The sequence below is a fragment of the Lineus longissimus genome, chromosome 16 (assembly GCF_910592395.1).
Source record: "Lineus longissimus chromosome 16, tnLinLong1.2, whole genome shotgun sequence".
Lineage (NCBI taxonomy): Eukaryota > Metazoa > Nemertea > Pilidiophora > Heteronemertea > Lineidae > Lineus > Lineus longissimus.
In genome coordinates this window covers 16,397,674-16,420,935 of record NC_088323.1, presented here as the reverse complement: position 1 = coordinate 16,420,935, position 23,262 = coordinate 16,397,674, and the positions used below count along the sequence as shown (strand labels likewise).

At 42.5% G+C, this 23,262-nt stretch overlaps 2 protein-coding genes and 1 long non-coding RNA gene across 11 annotated transcripts in view; 1 reads left to right on the top strand and 2 right to left on the bottom strand.

The window, feature by feature from the left end:
* Positions 1-1,071: 1,071 nt before the first annotated feature.
* LOC135500370 (elongator complex protein 2-like) lies at positions 1,072-15,446 on the bottom strand. Of its 4 annotated transcripts, XM_064791804.1 has the most exons (17): positions 15,318-15,446; positions 14,181-14,268; positions 13,331-13,570; positions 12,883-13,098; positions 12,324-12,491; positions 11,724-11,819; positions 11,017-11,117; positions 10,427-10,549; positions 9,642-9,797; positions 6,809-7,000; positions 6,034-6,190; positions 4,049-4,179; positions 2,934-3,126; positions 2,621-2,742; positions 2,111-2,250; positions 1,843-1,944; positions 1,072-1,637 (listed from the first exon to the last, which is right to left on the bottom strand). In XM_064791804.1, the coding sequence occupies exons 1-17, from the start codon at positions 15,444-15,446 to the stop codon at positions 1,472-1,474; spliced, it is 2,520 nt and encodes an 839-aa protein (XP_064647874.1). In that variant the 3' UTR covers positions 1,072-1,471. The 4 variants fall into 4 exon arrangements, with proteins under 4 accessions (XP_064647874.1, XP_064647877.1, XP_064647875.1 ...); XM_064791807.1 differs by lacking the exons at positions 1,072-1,637; positions 1,843-1,944 and having other exon boundaries at positions 2,165-2,250; positions 2,652-2,742; XM_064791805.1 differs by lacking the exons at positions 1,072-1,637; positions 1,843-1,944; positions 2,111-2,250 and adding an exon at positions 2,274-2,577.
* Positions 15,447-17,091: 1,645 nt separating this feature from the next.
* On the top strand, positions 17,092-20,618 carry LOC135500599 (uncharacterized). Of its 2 annotated transcripts, XR_010449484.1 has the most exons (5): positions 17,092-17,198; positions 17,764-17,829; positions 18,258-18,333; positions 18,609-18,893; positions 19,442-20,618. It is a non-coding gene; the product is annotated as an uncharacterized LOC135500599 (long non-coding RNA). The 2 variants fall into 2 exon arrangements; XR_010449485.1 differs by lacking the exon at positions 17,764-17,829 and having other exon boundaries at positions 17,101-17,717.
* The window catches only part of LOC135500597 (transformation/transcription domain-associated protein-like), a 44,925-nt gene continuing 42,088 nt past the window's right edge, over positions 20,426-23,262 (bottom strand). For 4 of the 5 annotated variants that reach the window (XM_064792146.1, XM_064792147.1, XM_064792149.1 and 1 more), the window contains 3 exons: positions 22,718-23,056; positions 22,398-22,503; positions 20,426-21,123 (listed from right to left, as the gene is read on the bottom strand). In XM_064792146.1, the coding sequence (XP_064648216.1) occupies positions 21,014-21,123; positions 22,398-22,503; positions 22,718-23,056 (555 nt within the window). In that variant the 3' untranslated portion in view covers positions 20,426-21,013. The remainder of the gene's footprint in view (positions 21,124-22,397; positions 22,504-22,717; positions 23,057-23,262) is intronic. The other variant, XM_064792148.1, reaches the window with a different exon arrangement.

The window sequence follows — 23,262 nt, the reverse complement described above, 5'->3', positions numbered from 1 at the left end:
GAGAATCAAGAGTCTAGTGGTTAACACTGCTGGTTACCACGCGTTAGGACCCGGGTACGTTCCCGGGGAGAATCAAGAGTCTAGTGGTTAACACTGCTGGTTACCACGCGTTAGGACCCGGGTACGTTCCCGGGGAGAATCCAGAGCCTTGTGGTTAACACTGCTGGCCACCACACAATAAAATAAACGTCCGATTTTCTTTAAAAAGAAGACCAAAAGTTGTTTTTTAAAACATTGTTCACGTTTACACCCCAAAGTAGCCAGTTTGGTAGTATAATCAGGTACAAACTGTGATAATGACCCCCCATCGATCATTGAATGAGGCCCCCATTGATCATTGAATGAGGACCCCATTGACCATTGAATCAGGACCCAATTGATCATTGAATGAGGCCCCCATTGACCATTGAATCAGGCCCCCATAGATCATTGAATGAGGACCCCATTGATCATTGAATGAGGACCCCATTGATCATTGAATGAGGCCCCCATTGACCATTGAATGAGGCCCCCATAGATCATTGAATGAGGACCCCATTGATCATTGAATGAGGACCCCATTGATCATTGAATGAGGCCCCCATTGACCATTGAATGAGGCCCCCATAGATCATTGAATGAGGACCCCATTGATCATTGAAGTAGGACCCCCATAGATCATTGAATGAGGACCCCATTGATCATTGAAGTAGGACCCCCATAGATCATTGAATGAGAACCCCATTGATCAGTGAATGAAGTCCTCATCCTGCAATCTGGTTGTGACTTTGTCTTCGCAAAATGGCAATTTGGGACAAATAACAGAAATTATTAACATCAGAGAATCTCTTTCCGCACAACACAGCAATGACAGGACGATGTATAAGGTTTTTCCATTACAACAGTGGTGATAGTGCCACTCAGACCAGGCCTGTTGATGAAAGAACAGGGATTGGTTATTATACAGCCCACAAAAAGGCAGTTTCGGGGACTAGATGTATTTGAATGGGGATCATACGACATAACCAGTGGTTACTCTGCCAGTTCTTGGGGCCCGACTTTCCACGATGAGGAATGAAATCACCGAGAAAGGTGCTATCGATATATTTGAGGACATTTATTAAGTATAGTACAACCATTAGGATGATGAAGGCAGTACAGGATAAACACAGGTCTACAAACGACATCTTGACACACAAGGCTGCGAGATCACCAAGCCCCTTTACAAACAGGACTGCCACAAGGCTGCGAGATCACCAAGCCCCTTTACAAACAGGACTGCCACAAGGCTGCGAGATCACCAAGCCCCTTTACAAACAGGACTGCCACAAGGCTCCGAGATCACCAAGCCCCTTTACAAACAGGACTGCCACAAGGCTCCGAGATCACCAAGCCCCTTTACAAACAGGACTGCCACAAGGCTCCGAGATCACCAAGCCCCTTTACAAACAGGACTGCCACAAAAGGCTCACAGAATACTGGCGGTTCGCAGTCATGATGTCAGTTTATTAATGTCAATGTTGTATATTTTCACCGCATGGTCCGCACCGCAGCTGCCAAGCTGGAGCCAGTTCTCCTTGTTGTCCTGATCTGTCAGACCAGCGAGCCCACGCTGTCTTCTGAATCGCAGCCGCTTCACAGTCATATGATGGGCGCATCTGAGAGTATGGTCAAGGAATGTCAAAGAGATGCACCTAAGCTTTATAGAGTTACACTAAGACTTAAGGGAACACATGCCACCAGTCCTTCCACATAATCAGTTCATTACCCAAAGTGGATCACTTCTCAAAGCGGAGAGTCTCTTGTTAAGACTCATTGTACTGGTGAGTCAACAATACTACTCTTATCAACAGGAAAGGATACTCTTGGTTCAGCTGTAAACATTTTCTCCACGGCTCGGCAGCTAATGGCTCCCACAGGTACACATAGATGGCACCACTATCCAGTCCAAAGGCCAGGATGTAACTAAGGAAATGAGATTTCAAGAAATAAGACATTGACACTCTTGACTGCGCTGTGAGAGAAAAACCATAGAAATAGGTTTCAATATCTAGAGGTATAGACTCAATATACCAGAAAGCCAAAAATGTCCATTGAGCAGGTCTTGCACGGACACACAAACATGTCTCACCTATTTTTAGTCATCACAGCAGCAAAGTCAACAGCAGTGATAGAGTCTGGTAGAGTCAATGGTTGAGAGCATGGTTTGACACCAGCCAGGCAGCTAGACTGGTTGGTAGAGCTGGCTTCTGAGACGTCCCATATCACAGCCTGAAAAAGGTAGAGCATGAGACATAGTATGTTTGGAGCATGGGTTGACACCAGCCAGGCAGCTAGACTGGTTGGTAGAGCTGGCTTCTGAGACGTCCCATATCACAGCCTGAAAAAGGTAGAGCATGACACATAGTATGTTTGGAGCATGGGTTGACACCAGCCAGGCAGCTAGACTGGTTGGTAGAGCTGGCTTCTGAGACGTCCCATATCACAGCCTGAAAAAGGTAGAGCATGACACATAGTATGTTTGGAGCATGGGTTGACACCAGCCAGGTAGCTAGACTGGTTGGTAGAGCTGGCTTCTGAGACGTCCCATATCACAGCCTAAATAAGAGGGAGCATAAGATGATACTTCAGAAATAGTTACCTTTTTATCACGAGAAACTGTTACAAAATACCTGTTGTCAGGTGACCAGGAGCACGCCCAGATGATTCTCGAATGGACACCAGTTTTCTTGTCTGTAAAAGCTATTCTGGAGAATTGCCGGTCTGAAAAGAAATATTCAGGTAAATTTTAAAAAGACGACTAAAGATGGTTATATAAGAAAGATGGCACTTTTGCCTTTTGGCAAGTCTGGAATTATGGGGTCAAACAGAAGGGCAGCACAGGGATAGCAAGAGTTGGACCCTACTTAAAGGCCCAGTGAATACAGGCCAAATAAAATAAGAATCAAACCCACCTGATTCTGGTGCATCCTGGGTCTTCCGTTCAAACATGGCCCACGTGCGGTCCCTGGACACGGACAGTAAATAGCGTCCGTCGTGTGAGAATGCTAGCTGTGTGACGGTGAGGGAATGAGATTCTAGGACACAGAGCTGCTGCCAGGTCACCGTGTCCCACATTATAATACCAGCATGTTCTGGTTTGGAGGCCTGAAATAATGAGGCATTGAAATGATTTTATGGTGATGATTCAAGAGACACAACAACTTCAGGTGATGTAATCTCTTGACTTCTATAAAAGACATGAATGAGTAGCTAGTTATCACCAGCAAGACTTAAAGAAACTTTGTGTTTTGAATAGATGGCACCACCAGCAGGTGATGCCAAGCTCAGTTGCAGTCCTTTCATCATCAAGTCGGGCCTTTTCATTGATGCGACATTCAGGGTGTTGAAAGCTAAGACACATACCTTACAAACAGAAGCCAGTATTGTACCACAGGGACTGCTAGACAAGGAGAAGATCTCGTATCCATGACCATAGAGTAACATACCTTACAAACAGAAGCAAGTATTGTATCACAGGGACTGCTAGACAAGGAGAAGATCTCGTATCCATGACCATAGAGTAACATACCTTACAAACAGAAGCAAGTATTGTACCACAGGGACTGCTAGACAAGGAGAAGATCTCGTATCCATGACCATAGAGTAACATACCTTACAAACAGAAGCCAGTATTGTACCACAGGGACTGCTAGACAAGGAGAAGATCTCGTATCCATGACCATAGAGTAACATACCTTACAAACAGAAGCAAGTATTGTACCACAGGGACTGCTAGACAAGGAGAAGATCTCGTATCCATGACCATAGAGTAACATACCTTACAAACAGAAGCAAGTATTGTACCACAGGGACTGCTAGACAAGGAGAAGATCTCGTATCCATGACCATAGAGTAACATACCTTACAAACAGAAGCAAGTATTGTACCACAGGGACTGCTAGCTAAGGAGAAGATCTCGTATCCATGACCATAGAGTAACATACCTTACAAACAGAAGCAAGTATTGTACCACACGGACTGCTAGCTAAGGAGAAGATCTCGTATCCATGACCATAGAGTAACATACCTTACAAACTGAAGCCAGTATTGTACCACAGGGACTGCTAGCTAAGGAGAAGATCTCGTATCCATGACCATAGAGTTTCTGTGTCTCTGGCCACAATGTGTTCTGCAGGAGATTCTCTTCTGTTGGAGGCTCTGGAATAGATAACAGGCAAGTGGAAAAAGGCCTCACCATGTGACCAGAGATGAATGGAGTTGAGGCTCAACTCCAAGATTTAACAATAAGATTATACACTGGTATAACTAATCAAGGGAGAACTAGTCCAGAGATGGAGTCATCTTTACTACTGCTAAAAGCTTTTGATGTAAAACATGGATTTTTTCGAAAATGAAACAGCCAGGGTCCGTTGTGCTCACAGTATAGATATTTGGTGGTTAGGAATTCATTATGGTTAAGAAACATGCTAAATGTATAGTATATAGGTCAAACCAAAGTCGGTAGGACATGTGATGTATCGTTGCTTGGAGTACTTACTTGGACGCCGACGACCTCGCGCAACTCGAAGAAATTTTTTTTTTCACCTTTTTTTCACCTTTTTTTCACCATTTTTTCACCTTTTTTTAATATTTCAAAAACAATTTCTTCACATCTTTTTTTCTTTTTCTTCACATTGTTTTGACAACGACGAGGACGATGAATAAATGTTATTTATTTGTAATCATTTGTAGCTCAGACAAAAACAGACAGACACGAACAGGATAAGCCTTTTACTTACAAGGAATCAAACTTTAAAACAGACAGACAGACAGACACGAACAGGATAAGCCTTTTACTTACAAGGAATCAAACTTTAAAACATACAGACAGACAGACACGAACAGGATAAGCCTTTTACTTACAAGGAATCAAACTTTAAAACAGACAGACAGACAGACACAAACAGGATAAGCCTTTTACTTACAAGGAATCAAACTTTAAAACAGACAGACACGAACAGGATAAGCCTTTTACTTACAAGGAATCAAACTTTAAAACAGACAGACAGACACGAACAGGATAAGCCTTTTACTTACAAGGAATCAAACTTTAAAACAGACAGACAGACAGACACGAACAGGATAAGCCTTTTACTTACAAGGAATCAAACTTTAAAACAGACAGACAGACAGACACGAACAGGATTAGCCTTTTACTTACAGGGAATCAAACTTTAAAACAGACAGACAGACAGACACGAACAGGATAAGCCTTTTACTTACAAGGAATCAACAAGAACAGGATAAGCCTTTTACTTACAAGGAATCAAACTTTAAAAATATCAACTATCATAAAAATATCAACGAAAACAAGTCACTAATAAGCGAGATATTGCACTTTTCACCTTTTTAGTTTTTGCCACCTAGTGGCCTAGTCGAGAATCAGATCAGACCGAAATTTGATGTCAGAGGTTATATGACGTAGGGAGTCATGTGTACTAAATTTTAAGTTCATAGCTTTAGCGGTTAAGAAACGTGCCATAGTTACACACAAACAGCCAATTTACGCCATTTGACCTCTGTGACCTTGAAAATTAGGTCAAATCAAAACCCTTATGATCTGTGATGTATCCTTGCTAGGACTAGGAGAACCTACCACAAAAATTTTATCGAAAACAAGTCACTCACACTTTTTAGGTTTCCACTTCTGGCCCCCTAGTGGCCAAGCCAAGAATCAGATCGGACCGATATTCAGTGTCGGAGGTCACCTGACCTGAGGGGTCCCATGTACAAAGTTTTAAGTTCATAGCTCTAGTGGTTAAGAAACATGCCACTGTTTTTGAAACAGGATACAGAAGACGATGACGGACACTGCGGTGTTGTATAGAATCCCCTACAGTGAGCCAAAAATGGAATTGGACCCAGTGTAGTTCAATGATTCAATAGCAAACTCCCTGAACACTGAAGCTGAATGAAGATGAGACGTTAAAACAATGAAGAAATGAATCTACTGATGAAGACCATCATTATTGTTGGCAATCCTTGGCAAAGACATCTTTTCATTCAACTCACCTGAGATTTTGAGTGCTGTGAAATAAGATTCCTGATAGTGTTTGTTGTGGTGAGACGCACCATCACCAGCCCCATCGGGGGTCTTACCTTCATACACGGCTTTATTGGACAACCCGAGGGCCGGCACGCTAGCTCCCTCTGGGAGGTCCATCTGCATCTGGAGAATTGGAAACAAATATTTGTCATGTGTTACAATTTGACACATAAGGCTTGACTTCTTACTAAAAAATGACTGTTTTATGACTTCAGCTGAAAACAGCAAAGGATCTCGAACTGTGGACTTATCGACAGTGAATATCAGTCCTAAGTCTCCTCACCCACACATAGGGCCAGGAAATCCATCAGACGCACCATCATCAACAGGTGGCCAATCAAATTGCTCGACACAAAGTAATTGAATGACAGCCCTCAGGATCAGGTTACCCTTCTTCAATACAACATGGACTGGGTCAGGTCAGCATCCCTGGAACCGTTACTCATTGAACACCTGGTCTTTAATTATGATGGCTTTCAGTGCGTGTATCGTGCGACAACCACGAGTGAGTATAATGTTAGTGTTGTCGCGACATAGGACATGTGGGAAAGGCAGGGAATGTAGGGAGACTATCGATAAAGTAACAGCCCTTCTGACGGCTGATCGCGGGCAGTTATCGGTGGTGAAGGATGGATATACGCACAAAGACGGTGGATCGGCATGAAACTCTGCATCAATGGCAGGATTAAAGGAAAGATTATGAGGAACATTGACTATTACACAAAATATCTCTGAACATACCACTTTTTCCACTGCTTGTTTCACATCCTTGTGACATATTCGACCAAAGTTTTCCATGAAGTTCTTCGGCGCATTGAATACACGTATGACCTTTTCATCTGCTGCCGAGACGAGTTGGTACTTGTGGGTCAAGGTCAAACACTGCATGTCGTAACCATGGACTTGAGGTCGCGCTATCTCACTCCATTGCACCTGGAAAAGACATGACACACCCGGGCATATAGGTCAATGATGTAAAGGGCATGTGAGCAGATCATTACGCCCTGGAACGTGCGCTATATAAATCCATATTTACATTACAATTAACCCTTGAGTAGTCAGGTCAGTTTTGACAGAATATCTCAAAGTAGTCAGCATTATGCACTGTGTAATCTAAAATTGTAATGCACAAAGTTTGACGAGCTGTGACAGGCTAACTATCAGACAGAGGACTATGATACTCAAAAAATGGTAGGAGTCATCACTTTTTATCATTTAGACAAAAACAAATTTATTAAAATATTGTGCAAATTAGCTCTTAACATGCTGATTGAAAGTTAGTTAGCAAAAATATTGTGTCTCTTGGTTTTTTTATCATTTTATTTGTCAAATTTCATGACTGTGCACAAGTGCAAGTAAGCATTTTAAAATCTTTGTAACTTACCCTCATTGTAACTTACCCTCATTGTAACTTACCCTCATTGTATGTGGATAAAAGTAAGTAACTTACCCTCATTGTATGTGGATAAAAGTAAGAATTCCAGTCCACATAATCAATAAAATCCGATCCGATTGAGAAACATGGAAGTTGCCCGATTTGCACAAAATTTTGAAAATCTGCTTCATGAAAGTCGGATGTTGAAGCCAAACTTGCAGCATGTATCTTTTATCATTGCACAAAAACAGCTGAAGTCATGAAAGTCGGATGTTGAAGCCAAACTTGCAGCATGTATCTTTTATCATTGCACAAAAACAGCTGAAGTCATGAAAGTCGGATGTTGAAGCCAAACTTGCAGCATGTATCTTTTATCACAAAAACAGCTGAAGTCATGAAAGTCGGATGTTGAAGCCAAACTTGCAGCATGTATCTTTTATCATTGCACAAAAACAGCTGAAGTCATGAAAGTCGGATGTTGAAGCCAAACTTGCAGCATGTATCTTTTATCACAAAAACAGCTGAAGTCATGAAAGTCGGATGTTGAAGCCAAACTTGCAGCATGTATCTTTTATCACAAAAACAGCTGAAGTCATGAAAGTCGGATGTTGAAGCCAAACTTGCAGCATGTATCTTTTATCACAAAAACAGCTGAAGACACTCGCTACGCTGTCGCCATCTTGACACAGATAGATTGACGGGTTTGAGAGACATCCACATCTGAATTGGGAGGGGCGCATTGGACCAAGGGGATGTTGACTTTTGTCAGCGCCTAAAAATATGAAGAAAATGGACCATGTCGGTCCCTCCTAGTCCTGGTGAGAACAGCTACTTCATGCTGGCAGCTATCGCTCACTGACTAAAATAAAGACACAAGAAGCAGGGTTGTCTATCTACTGTGTCAAGGTTAGAGCCCTGCTATCACTTGCGAATTCGACTTGATTCCTCAAAGATGACCTCGTCCCCAATAGCCCATTTGATATTATAATGCCCTGCAACCTCACTCCACTGCAGCGAGATACATCAATCACTGGGCGAAGGGAGGAAAATTGTTGTTTTCATGAATTAAGATGATTTTGATTCCACCAGGATGCATTTTATTATGCTCCTTACAGTATCTCTTTTATAATTGTCAAAACCTTGTGATCAGGCCAACAATAAGTGTTCATGTAGAAGAGCGATTCGTTGGGTAAATTCCATAAAATATCGCAGTCGTTTTGACCAACCAGCCTCGACAATGGCTGATGATTTGAATAAAATCTAGCAAATGCTTTTACTTCAATTTTGTACAGAAAGGCCTAGTGTAAATGTACATGGAGGTATAGGCAAAAGCATCTGCTAGTCAGTATTCATATCACTCAATAGAGCTTATCTGCCATCATGGTTCTTTTGTGTGACAATATTGAAGTGATTCCTAATGGGATTCCCCACTAAGCTTTGAAGCTATTAAATCATTCAGTATTGATTAGCTTCAATGAATAAGTCACTATCTAAACCAGGGGATTCTCCACTTTACCCTGATCAGCTTCAGTTTCACAGTGACATTGATATAGTCAGAGAACTGAGGCAGACGTCAATACCACAGATGACGAAGGTCAAAGTGCACTCATTCATGCAATATGGAGAAGTGACATTGATATAGTCAGAGAACTGATCCAAAATAAGGCAGACGTCGACATCTCTGACTTGTCTGCTCGCGTATGCCGGAGTTTCATTGAAAAGGGTGTCAAACCTGATGTAGCGGAAAATCAAGGATGGAACTGCTTACACTATGCTGTGGCAGTTCATTCGAAGGATCAAAACGTGGCAAGTTGGGTAGTACATGTACTATATTCCGTTCAACACAGTCAGCGAAGACACGGATCTCTAAGTTGGATAGTACATGTACTATATTCCGTTCAACACAGTCAGCGAAGACACGGATCTCTAAGTTGGGTAGTACATGTACTATATTCTGTTCAACACAGTCAGCGAAGACACGGATCTCTAAGTTGGGTAGTACATGCACTATATTCCGTTCAACACAGTCAGCGAAGACACGGAACTCTAAGCAACCATATAACTTTCACAGGCAATAGTGAGCACATTTCATTTTTAACCTTACCCTGCAATGAACTTACAGAAGTTTAAGGCCCAATCCCGATGAATCTCCCTTGGAATCGTGGGCCATAATTAGCATCAAGTTGGAAAAGCACTAACCTTTCCATGCTGTCTCACCCAGGGCGCGTGAAGTCGACAAGTCTGATCGAAACTGACGCTGACAATGAAATCTCCGTCATCCGGGTCCCAAGTGATGTCTTCAACAGAATCAAAATGGCCGCCGACTGTTACACCAGGGTTCCAGACACAAGTCTCCTGCAGAAAATAAGACAAAATATGAAACTTCAAAACATCAGTTAGAATTGGCAGGTTGGGTGCAGGCAGTGACTGACCCACGTGCATGTATCGTCAGGATCACAGACCAGGTGGTCACACTATGCAGGAAATTCCCACGCCTTTCCCTATTAAAAAAAGAAATTTGCCCTTCTGTATCTAGTTCCAAGTGACTAGCTGATCGGACAGAACTTACGAGTTGTAGAAAGAAGGTGTTCAGACTCCTGGCCCATATCTAACACCACCAGGCTAATAGTTCAACATCATTCTTTGCTCACCAAATATTAATTGGTATTTTAGTTTTGAGGATTAGACTGAAGTCAATTGTTTCAGTTTGGATATGGATTTGAATTTCAGTGACCAATACATGAGGATAGTCCTCACTGGTTTGGCCCTCTAAGGTCTGAGTTGGCCAAGAAAGAATGTTACTGTGTATACCCACAACTTGGGGTGATGGTTCATACATTTCAATCATATCCATTTTAAATCAGGGAGAGCCTGAAAAGTGTATTGGGATTTGCCAAATTTTCTGAGGTGGAACTGCAATGGTACCCCCCCCCCTTGTGCCCCCTCATCTCAACGTTTATGGCTAGAGAGGAAAACTGTCTTACCTGGTTATAATGCCAGAGATGGAAGGCTCCATGATAGCCATGTGCGAGTAAACTCTGGCCTTCTGGGCTGAACTGGCATCCATACAGACCAAGGGTGTTCCCTCCAACCTCTCCAACACGCACCTGAACACAAACAGGAAATTATATTCACATGGATTCGAGGAAAGTGTTGGAGAACCAGGAAGAGTCAGAGGTACGTCACCTAACAAGCTCGGGAAGACCACTCCGAATGCTGCACAAGGATATCACAGGCCATTGTGCCCAACAAAGAAAGTCTGCCTCACAAAGATTCTACCTTGGATGACCAACATAAACTTTATTTCAAAATTTGAGTTAAGGGGACGTTAATTTTTATGATGGGTAACTTTAACATTAGTTCTATGCTGCATAGCTTCAACATAAATTTTAAGTTGAAATCTAAAAAACACACCTTTTTTTTAAAAAGGCATTTCTCAAATTGAAATACAAGAAATGCAGGAAAAAATCATTCTGAAAAATTTTATTTTTGGAATTTTTTGAGAATTTCTTTTCGTTTATAAATTATCTTTGCTGCTTCCAAGAAAGAAGTGTTTTTGTTTGATTCAACTGACCATATCAAGCCATACTCCAGTCTCTTCATCCTGCTGCCACACGATCATCGTCTTATCCATCGAAGCTGAGAGCAGACACATCGGCTGGTGAGGCTGACCGTCTGAAAGCAGATAAGCGATGACATCATCAAGAGACATCACAGGGTTCATCTTAAAACTAGATCTTCCAAAACTTGTCAGTGTTCAAGGGCTGTGACAGATCGTGTCTTACTCGGGGATTGTCATTGTTTAGGGTTGCCAATCTCCTCTGGCGCTGATTTCAGTTTCTTATCATCAGATCCGAGGATGACCTTCAGATCTGAGGATGACATTCAGATCTGAGGATGACATTCAGATCTGAGGATGACCTTCAGATCTGAGGATGACATTCAGATCTGAGGATGACATTCAGATCTGAGGATGACATTCAGATCTGAGGATGACATTCAGATCTGAGGATGACCTTCAGATCTGAGGACCACCTTCAGATCTGAGGATGACCTTCAGATCTGAGGATGACCTTCAGATCTGAGGATGACCTTCAGATCTGAGGATTCATCCGTGACTGATCACTTGTGTGATCTGCTAACTCAGAAATCCTAATCAAACAACTTTTCCAGTGACACAGAAGAACAAATAAGACGAGGATATTCGTTTGAGGCTAGATATACTCCAAAGTTTTGGATGGGACTAACATCAATGAACAGCCTATTTCAGACAGCCCTTACCTTTCATTTGTGTTGGTTGCCAATGACAACTGTAGACCCAGTTCTCGTGGCCGGACAGAACTGACTCCAGAACAACCGCAAAACAACATTTCTTTTCTAGAAAAAAAGGATTATTTGTAAACATGTACTTTCAAAGTTTGTGATCTATATTTACCTTGGAAACATAGGACTTACTCTCAAGGTTGACTATAGTCATGTAATGCATTTTAGAATGAGAACAATGACAGAAGTTATTTTATTGTAATAAACTTGATCAGCTTTAAATTCAAACTGGATTCCAACAAACATCCTAAGATAATGGCACCAAAGCTAGCATTGCAATAACATGCACCGTGATTTACATCACTGCGACTTGCGACAGTTTATTGCTGCAATGAGGGATGAAAAGATTGCTAATCTGTAGGTAAAACTGGTTATCGCTGGATTAGAGTGCAGGTCAGTGCTTTTTGTCACAGGTACCTACAGCCGCAACAGTAAACAACATCTCTTTGTCTCTTGCAATCACGATCCCAGGTCTCAGCAATAAGAATCACTTGTTTGCGTGATAATTGTGAACGCCATGGTGACCAATAAATCCCTTGCCAAGATAATGAAACAAACCTCCGTCTTGAAATGTAAATGTGTTCTCTTTCAGTTTGATTTCTTGATGAATTGACAACTCTTTGATGTTCAGCTGTGATGTCACTGCATCTGGGTCACGCGCCGAGAAACGCCATAAACGAATGAAGCAGTCCTGACCACAAGTAACAAGCAAGAGGTCGCCACTGTCTACAAATAGATACATACTAATAGTAATTTAGGATTGAAATCTGAGATAAAAGCTTCATTCATCATGTCAAAAACAAGATTTTGATATCAAAGATTGTTCATTTTAATTTTTTTTCACTTCCCCAGTAACACCTGGTACAGACTGGGCAGCCTGGATCCCAACTTGGCTCAGCAAGTTTCATCGTTAAGTAGCTAGCATTATCCAATCTTAAGGATTATGTCTTTATTGTATTGAGTGCAGTGGTGCCATCTCTTATTTTCAGTTTCAGTTGTAACCAACCAAAAACTTCTAGCAACTGTGGTGAATGATAGAACATGGGGACAGCAAAGTCGGTCAATAGTACATGGTGTACGGACGCGGTAAATAGCAAAAGAGTTGCGGTAAATTTACCATCAGTAGCGAACTGCACTCCCCGGATCCAATCCTCGTGACCCAACAACGCATGAACGCGGACAAACTCATTATCCTGCTCCACAAATATATGCACTCGCTGGTCATCCGCACCTACTGCCATCATCGGGACACTCGTACCAGGTATCAATGTGAAGCTGACGTTGAGAGCAAAGCCAGACCCGAATGGTATAGTTTGGGTACAACTGAAGTCAACTGAAACAGAATAATTGTGATTGTTTTGAGGAAAAAACACCGACCTCAGGAGAGCTGCTCCATCAGCAGTTCAGCCCGAGTATTTCCAACCAGTGTCCATTACAACACCTGGATGTAGGACTGTGAGTAGAATCACCAACCTCTCCATCATGCTGACATCAGAGGCAGAGCTACTAGCCCTGGCTGTTTCTTCTGATGGGCAAATATTGCATCGAACCCCTGGTTTACTCACCTCCCCCAACTTGACGCTGCCAGATCTTCACTGTACTATCAACAGAAACCGTTGCCACGATCGTGCGAGCATTCTCACCAGTAACGCCACGGTCTCTCTGTGGTACATAGAACCCTTCCACAACATTGATACTGCTGCTATGACCTGTTAGTCTAGCTGTGATGGAAATCTTCCCATCTTTCTCAGTCCAAACTAGAGCTGTCTTGTCAACAGAACACGACACAAGTTCAGTTACGTTTCCTGCAAAGAAAGTAACAAATTCAAGTCAAGGCTAAGCTGGGCAAGGGCACCTCAAAGCTCACCCATAAAATCTCTATTCCAGCAATCAATTTTATAGTCTTCTCTTCTTCTTCTTCTTCTCGTTCACTAGACAGTCAACTTCGATCTGATGATAAACTCAGCAGTTCTCTGGAGCTGTTTTTTGTCTCCGTAAAGCTGGTTTTGTAAGCAAGTTCCTTCTGAATAGATGTCGTTCCTGAGGGTCGTCCTTGGGCAGAGATCTCTTTGTCCCTTGCAATCACAAGAGCTGGGGTAGATAATGTCAGAGTCCAAAAGTGGAATTGGTGCACATTCTTTTTTGGCCTCATAGTCATATTTTTTTCCTGTCCCAGCAGGCAAAAATCATACAGTGGACTGACTATTCAGCAGTTTCCATGTCATATTCAATAGACATCTCTCTGGAGAGGTGTGCTCACTGAATGTCTGACAATCAGCAGACCAGGGCTCCACTCACCCATCTCTCTGGAGAGGTGTGCTCACTGAATGTCTGACAATCAGCACACCAGGGCTCCACTCACCCATCCTGACATGAACCCCTAATTTGGACTAAGGATGCCATTCACGTACTCACCATCTTCATTGGGGATCCACCTGACACAGTTCACCCTGTCTTTGTGACCAACTAATGTCTCAGTAATGTGGCCAACTTTGTCTTGAGCCTGAAGAAAATTAAATCAATCCAGAATAGTTTTACGATCTGAAGGTACCGGTATATGTGCAGTAGGCCTGTAACCCTTCATAATCATAGAGGGATCTACATTATATACAAAAATGTGATTATTAATGCGAATTCACTGCATGGAAGGATACTTTTTCAGTAGAATTTACCGTCTCTTACAAAAAACACAGCCACTATCATCCAAAAACGTTTCCTTTCGTTTGCTGACAGATCTGACAATTTCGTTGGGGAAAGCAAGAAAATAATACTAGCCAACCTTACACCAACAACAGAACAAGCCCCAAAAAAGACTGTCAGAAGAGTGGCCAAATTTCAGATCCGGGAAACGGCCACTTTTTTGATAAGTTGGTTTGCTGCGGTATATCTTCATACTATATGATCATATCGAATTCGGTTTTCGGTGGCGTTGTCATGAAATGATTTTTTTTGGGACACCATGTACGGTTCATAAGAAAGCAGGAACGGACCGAAACGAACCAAAACGGGCCGGAACGGAGTTAAAATTTGCCGAAACGGAGCTTCTAGTGGTTTTAAATGGCATCTATAGGCAAGATAGGGCCCCTGAATTATAAATTATGTTCATATAATGAAGATTAGACTTCTTTTCCATGATAGCCCCTAAATATTTAATGAGGACAAAATTTACTTTCACACAGAGCTGAAGTGACGTCATCAGTTCGTAGCATCAGTTCTTGTGCAGTATAAGCGCTGTCTGCTACTGGAATCGGCCTCGACCAAATCAGGCAATATCATCAATATCACGATGGAAAAGAAGTCTGATCTTCATTATATGAACATAATTTATAATTCAGGGGCCCTATCTTGCCTATAGATGCCATTTAAAACCACTGGATGCTCCGTTTCGGCAAATTTTAACTCCGTTCCGGCCCGTTTTGGTTCGTTTTGGTCCGTTCCTGCTTTCTTACGCACCCCACCATGTAGGCCTATGTATTTTTGTTGTTTTTCATTTTTTGAGAGACCTCGTCTGATAATTTACACCGAAACCGCAGGAGCTTTTGGTTTATTTACCCGACAATCATAAAGTGCAACTGCTGCCGATGATCCGAAAGCAATGACACCATTTTTTCCCCAACTCGTGGAGTGTGGGGTGCGATTACATGCCGCCGAAATATAACATGTATCCATCTCGTCCACCATGTTTTATAGAGAGGTTACGATTTTGATACGAGAACGAGAACGTCGCCAAAACACGTGCTTCTGGTTTGCAAATTAGTACAAGTTGCTTGAATCACTGTTTACATTAAAAGTGTAAAGAAAGTTTAAACTTGGCTAAAACAGAGCACAAATGAAGACAAAAAGAACTCAGGTCAAACTCAATAATAGAACTAAGCGTTTAAATACCTTTTTTTCAGTTGCCGAGCCTTGTTCCTACAATAACTTTGTTTAAATCAACTTCCAAACGGCAGCGTCATCTGGGGTTCTTACGAAGACATACTCGGGAAGGTGTAAGGTCTCATTAGGGACTTTTTTTGTATTCATGCGCAACCGTAGTTCCTAAAGTCATTGATTACTCGGTCCTCACAGTAAGTCAGTGTTGATTTAGCAATTGTTTTGGCAAAGACATGTTTTTTTTGGAGTTTCTGAAACCTAGAGCGCTACTCAATAGGCGGCTAATAAAAAACTACGCATTTACTGTTGTTGCCGACGTATGTGTACACCGAACTTGGAATGTGCGTTGGCCCCGTGTTGAAATACCGTCCAACATGTCCAATGCCAGTTGGTGCGTTTTTCGCTGATTTGTGCAAAATTCAACATATCTCAAAAGTTCAATGGTTGACCCTCAATTTATTTTTTATTTTTGTGTAGCGTTAGCAACTGTCTTTCAGGGGAGAATGGTCACTGTAAGAATTATTCAGGAAGAAATGTAAAATATTTGGGGTTTTCCGTGATTGTCCGGCCAAATTGGCAATATTGCCATTTGGGATGGTGAACAGAGCTAGGAGCAAATGCGACGTTTATGATTTATTTAAAGAAATGAAATGCCCGATTTAACATCCTGCAGAATCATAGGCATCGGGCGTTTCCAGTGATATACGACACAAATGGGTTGTCCTCATGCATTCACTTTGGAAACGCATTTTAAAATAGATGTTACGTCCTGTTAATGGGGCACGTCATCATCGCGTACATTTGGGAAAAACTCCCTAACGAGACCTTAAACTGCTGATTAATTTGCTGATTTGCTGATTTACTGACATCCGGCTAGGTTCATTGGCTTCTCATTTCTTTGATTAGTAATACTTTGCACAACAAACTGCAACAAGATTAGTTTGATAATACGCTTTAAAGCGAACTGGAACCGCCAAGCCAGTTCGCATGACCTCGTTTTCATTTCCCGCGTATCGGGTGATCAGAACGAGGCTTGAATGAAACATGGCGCCTAGCTGTCAATCATTCAGTGACGTCACTACTATGGAATTTACTACGAAAATTCATGAATGAAAGATCGCATGACTCACGTGATTCTCACGTGATTCTCAATAATAACAAATTGAACTGCGCATGCTCGGGCACTGGGGGCGGAGCTACAAATCTGAACTCGACTTTCTCGGGCGGTGAAAGTCGAAAAGTTGAATAAATCGCTCGGCGGTTCCAGTTCGCTTCAAGTGTAGAAATGGAAAGAAAATAGAAAAATCTGTCTTGATTCTGAGCAAAGAAAGAAAGAGGACATTTCAAGGAGGAGATTTAACAAATATCCAGCCTAATCGAATTGGCAAAAGTCATTTCTGGAGAACACTGAATTTTCTCTTCGAGAACTTCGATTTGGAGCGAAACGACTGGGGGCGAAACGGTCAGGAGGCGAAACGACCGGATACCATTATAAAAAAATTGAATTGAAAATCCTGGAACTTTTCTTTTATTATATTGATGTCTAACTAGGAAAAAAAAGTTAGTTTAAGAGTGTTGATCTTATAGAAGAGAGACAGATGATTTTGATTAATAAATATGTTCGAATAATTCGAAATTCGGTCGTGAATGAAGAAGTCACCACATGATTGATAGTGTGTACATTCGCTGTACATCATCGTTGTACATCGAGATCGACGTTCACAAACCCCAGTTCCCAAGTTTATATAGCTGCCCTATCCCTCGGACCACTCTCATCACCGATCTCACATTGTAACTTGATATCATAATAGAGCCATAGGCAAAATCGGCAGTCTGAGTCTATACGACACTTACAGAGTTGGCCCGGAGTGGCGACGGTAAGCTTATTATTGACAATGGGAGACTGCTAAAATGAGGAAACTACCAACTGGCAAAGCGAGGATGCAATCATTCCAGATTCCAAATTTAGCAGTCTTCTATCGTCTACACCAAAGCGTAATAATATACCCTCACCACTTCCGGGCCAACTCTGTCGTATAGTCGAGTGGATCGCATGGGATGTGCTGGTGCTAGCCTAAGGTTAGTACAACAACTTCAAAATCATAGTCGTTTTGATTTTTTAAAGTTTCAGATGAATAAAACCGAGTTGACGGTCTTGAAGAGTGAGCTGGAGACACTCAGGTCTGGTGCTGTAAGTATGAATGGGAGCCTTCCCTGCAGTAAAGCCAAGGGAAGATAAACAGATGGTCTTCCCATTTACTGCTTGAGCAACACTGGTAGACCCTCTCATAGTACATCCACAGTTCATTATTGTACGGTGTACTAGAATAGAAAGTTCCCTGCATAACCATCCTTATGTTGTGGTCATCGTTCGAACTTAAGGGGAGTTCTGTATTCTTTAAATAACGTCTCTTTCAGACATAAAATGGAACTCTTGTTTAAGTTTTCTTTTAACTTTATAGATCTTTTCTAAAAGACCAACTTTGTATTGTAGCTGATGTGATGGAAGTTACAATCGAGGATACCTTGTGGAAATGATGGAAGTGTGCTCGAAGGTGTGTCTTGACCTAATGCAGGTACACGACTCTAGAGTTAATCCTGTCGTCTTCTCAATTACAGAGAGTCTACAAGCAGCAGCTGAACAGTAACATATTCTTCCTGACGAGCAAGGATCGCGAGCTAGCCAGCGTAAAAAGTATGCAAACTTTTATTCTGTTTTCAAATAGAGGGCGCAGTATCAGGATTGTGGCCAAGTGTTTATTTGTTCTTTGGCTGAAAATGATCGTGGTTTCATTGGATTCGATTCCCAACACTCAAAACCATACCTCTTAGCAACCTTGAGCAAGTTGCTTTGCTTCCATTGCCACGTCATTGGAATGGGATGTATAATCAAGATCCCTTGTACCGGATGTCTGAGCCTGATAAATACCATCTCCATATTTGACTTTAGTGTTATGTTTTCTTCTCCAGATGATCTCGACAAGGTTGAGAAAGCTGACAGGACAACATCTACACCTAAACGCCAGGACAACATCTACACCTAAACGCCAGGACAACATCTACACCTAAACGCCAGGACAACATCTACACCTAAACGCCAGGACAACATCTACACCTAAACGCCAGGACAACATCTACACCTAAAGGCCAGGACAACATCTACACCTAAAGGCCAGGACAACATCTACACCTAAACCCCAGGACAACATCTACACCTAAACGCCAGGACAACATCTACACCTAAAGGCCAGTAGGGTAAGGAAATCCAATTTGCATGATGCATATTATGGTCTGGTTAGCAAGACAGAAGAACCTATCGAAATGGCATTTTGTAAGCTGTTCTACTTCCAAGAGAGGTGTCCTGTTCACCACTTGAGCACGGGATACTTTTTCCTATAATTACCCTCCAGGTGGGATTAATTTGGGCTAAAACCCCCTAAAATTAGAATATTCATGTTTTAGTGAAATACAGTTGTATGCCATGTTTTAGCCTTTGTACCCCTCATCCACAACATCCTACACGCTCATAACCCGTTTCTTTGAAGCCATTTCAAACTTTCAGAACATAGACGCTCTCCGCAGTCAAGTGGTTAATAGTTCAAGGAAATGGACACGAACAAAGCTCGAAGAAATTAGTGTCTCTAAAAGAGAGCATGTCCTCCTAAAAGGGTGTTGGCCTTTGAATTCAACGCATCTTTCAAAATCGTCAAAACTGATACCCGATAATAAACGCCATTGATAATTTGGCAAATTTCTATACTGTATTAGTTTATAGACTCCTCAGTTCAGTTATCCTGTTTCAGGTTTGGAAAACACGCAAGACGGTTGTGCTGATGACGTCTGTCGGCCATAGTGGGCGTGTCATGCAGCAACTTGGGACAGATGTGACAGATGACCTCTTGTGTGATGTGACACTCAAGGCCGGCAATCATTCTGTCAGTGGTCACCGTATCGTCTTTGCAGCAAACACCCGCTTATTTTCGCGTGATGTTTACTGGGAACTGGAGCAAGAGGCAGAGAAGTGAGGTCGTTCTGCAGGATCTGACAGCGGGGGGGTCTCAAGGCTGTGATTCAGTTGTGTTATCATGGAGAAATAACCGTTGATGGCATCACCGACATCAGGGATATCATTACAGCCATCCATCACTGTCGGGTATTGGAGGCATCACTGCCAGTCACTGGACGAGTCCTCGGAACTGTATGAACTTGCATATCTGTTTGACATCAAAGGTATTCTTGATTGTGCGGTTGAAAAGTTTGTTGTCATGAAGGATTATCATGGAGATAATCCATTCTGGAAGCTGAAAGAAACGTTATTCTTCCATTTCGTGGAAGCTCGGTGACCTTCTGGTTTTAGAAGATACCACTTTGGAAAATCTGTCTTTGTTCACTTCATAAAACAATAGGCTCAAGCAGATTTTGAGGAAAGGCAAGTGCTGTTTGTGCCGATTGTTAGAAAGTATTGTTCATGTGAACAGTCGGATCACCCTTATTACATGCCAAAAGCCTGCAGCGGTGCTATGAATAACTTTTGCCCAACTCTAATTGACGAGGCAATGGGGAATCACGATGCGGGAGAACTGTGTCTTGTGTCATCTTTAAAGATTTCTTCGGCCTCAAGCGATCTAGCAGTTTACCATACCGTAAAGAAGCATGGAAGGAATTGCATTTTCCCCCACTCAACAATTCCACATTTCCTTGGGGGAACATGTATCATAATACAAATGTGGTGTGCACTTCTAGGAAAATTAAACTCAAAATTATAACTAAAGTGAAAAACAGCATAGTTTCATTGGCAGTACTTTTTTTTTTTTAAATCTGAAAATCTAGTATATGTTTGAGAGACGTGACGTCTTCATCCTGCTCTAATTCATATGGAGGCCACATGCAGTATCTTGAACAGTGTATGAATGGATATTTACATAATGACCAAATTGTCAGATGCAATGATATTGTTAAAATAAACAAAATATGTGTAGGTCTTTTCTCCATTCTTGTTTTGTTGAAGATCGGAAACCGCAAACATGAGATCCCCTCCATCCAGGCTACGGTGTATACGAGAGTCCCAACATCCAAGGCCAGATAATGAATCCATCAAGCATCTTCAGGTAATCCAGATGACCCCAACTCCCCGAGTTTCCAGCAACATTTGATGGAGACCCTGCTCAATCAAATGTCCTAAATCCTTGGTCATGTTGGTTATTAACTTAAAACTGCATGTGCCAGGCAGAATCCATCCGACGGAGGTTGTCGTGACTAGATGCTGCTGCAATCAATGTTCTGACACAAGACTGGCTCCACTAAAAGTTATAACAACGCTCTTCCATGGTAGAACCAGTATACATTGTACCGACTTGAATCTCGAACAAATGTCCTTATAACCACGGGTGCCAGGCAGGGTCCATGCGACAGAGGTTGTCGTGACTATTTGCTGCTGCAACCAATGTACTGACACGAGACTCTGCTCCGTCAAATGTGGCCAGATCTGAAAGGTAACAAGGGGACACTGTCAGCATTACAAGCAGCTATCCACCAATCGCATACATTGCAGGATGTGGAGTACATGAAGTGTTGACACTCGCGCAAGGACATCATTGCAGGATGTGGAGTACATGAAGTGTTGACACTCGCGCAAGGACATCATTGCAGGATGTGGAGTACATGAAGTGTTGACACTCGTGCAAGGACATCATTGCAGGATGTGGAGTACATGAAGTGTTGACACTCGTGCAAGGACATCATTGCAGGATGTGGAGTACATGAAGTGTTGACACTCGTGCAAGGACATCATTGCAGGATGTGGAGTACATGAAGTGTTGACACTCGCGCAAGGACATCATTGCAGGATGTGGAGTACATGAAGTGTTGACACTCGTGCAAGGACATCATTGCAGGATGTGGAGTACATGAAGTGTTGACACTCGTGCAAGGACATCATTGCAGGATGTGGAGTACATGAAGTGTTGACACTCGTGCAAGGACATCATTGCAGGATGTGGAGTACATGAAGTGTTGACACTCGCGCAAGGACATCATTGCAGGATGTGGAGTACATGAAGTGTTGACACTCGTGCAAGGACATCATTGCAGGATGTGGAGTACATGAAGTGTTGACACTCGTGCAAGGACATCATTGCAGGATGTGGAGTACATGAAGTGTTGACACTCGTGCAAGGACATCATTGCAGGATGTGGAGTACATGAAGTGTTGACACTCGTGCAAGGACATCATTGCAGGATGTGGAGTACATGAAGTGTTGACACTCGCGCAAGGACATCATTGCAGGATGTGGAGTACATGAAGTGTTGACACTCGTGCAAGGACATCATAACAAGTCTGTTTACAAATTTTTACCTTGGAGCGTACAATTCATACAATTCACAAAGTCCCTCTTCACCCTCATGACATGCTGTGACATGCTGTGACATGCTGTGACATGCTGTGACATGCTGTGACATGCTGCGACATGCTGCGACATGCTGCGACATGCTGCGACATGCTGCGACATGCTGCGACATGCTGCGACATGCTGCGACATGCTGCGACATGCTGCGACATGCTGCGACATGCTGCGACATGCTCTGACATGCTGTGACATGCTGTGACATGCTGTGACATGCTGTGACATGCTGTGACATGCTGTGACATGCTGTGACATGCTGTGACATGTTTTACAGCCAAAGTCGGTTAACAAACAATATGGAATGTGTTCTAGAAGCCCGGCTCAACGGGGTTGAACAGCATCCATTCCTACTTACTTTGCAGCCTCGTTGAGATGGCATTAACAGCTTTGGTAACCATGGCAATGAGTTTCTCTCCTTCCATATCGACTGGTTGTGAACCGGGACTTGATTCGTCCTGCTTCTGAAAGCAACACGATCGTTGTAGCGTTTAAATGACACAGGTGGCTTTATTGACATCGCCCAAGTTACACAAATTCATACAGTCCAAGTTACATTTGACATCTGCTCCACTTACATCACATAATGTGCAGCTTTTATCACAGACTCCTAGTGTACATATGACTGTAAAGGATTCCAACAGATGCTGGGGAGTCATTTCTTGAACAGCAACCTACCTTCTTGTGCCATGTGATGTATTCATCCCTCAGAATGGCTCGCAACAGACTGACTAGTTTATACTGTGGCTGTACGAAACATCGAGCAGCGGACACCATACTGGCTGTCAGTGGCCCTGTCACACCTGTCAACGTCAAGAACTCAGCAATATTGGGTGTCAGACGGAAAGGTACGGGTCGGTTAGCGTCCAGCTCCCCTAACTGGTCATCGATGTCAAACTTGAAGTAGGAGATGTTGAGGTAGCCACAGTCTTGATGGAGGTACATCATGTCTGGGTTCATCCGCGTCAGGTGGAGAACGAACTCGGCGAACCCAGCCAACGCCAGCTGGATCATCAACTGAAATTAACGACACCAGATCAGACCATAATCAAGGCTGGCTGAGGATAACACGATTACCTGATAGAGAAACATAGTCAGCCTCAGCAAAGAAAAGCTCATTTTACCTTCTGAAGCTGGTGTTTTGATTTCACAATTATTTCAAACACAAACTTAAGAAAGAGTGTGAAACTTTAAACCGTAAAGCATTCACCACATATCTCAGC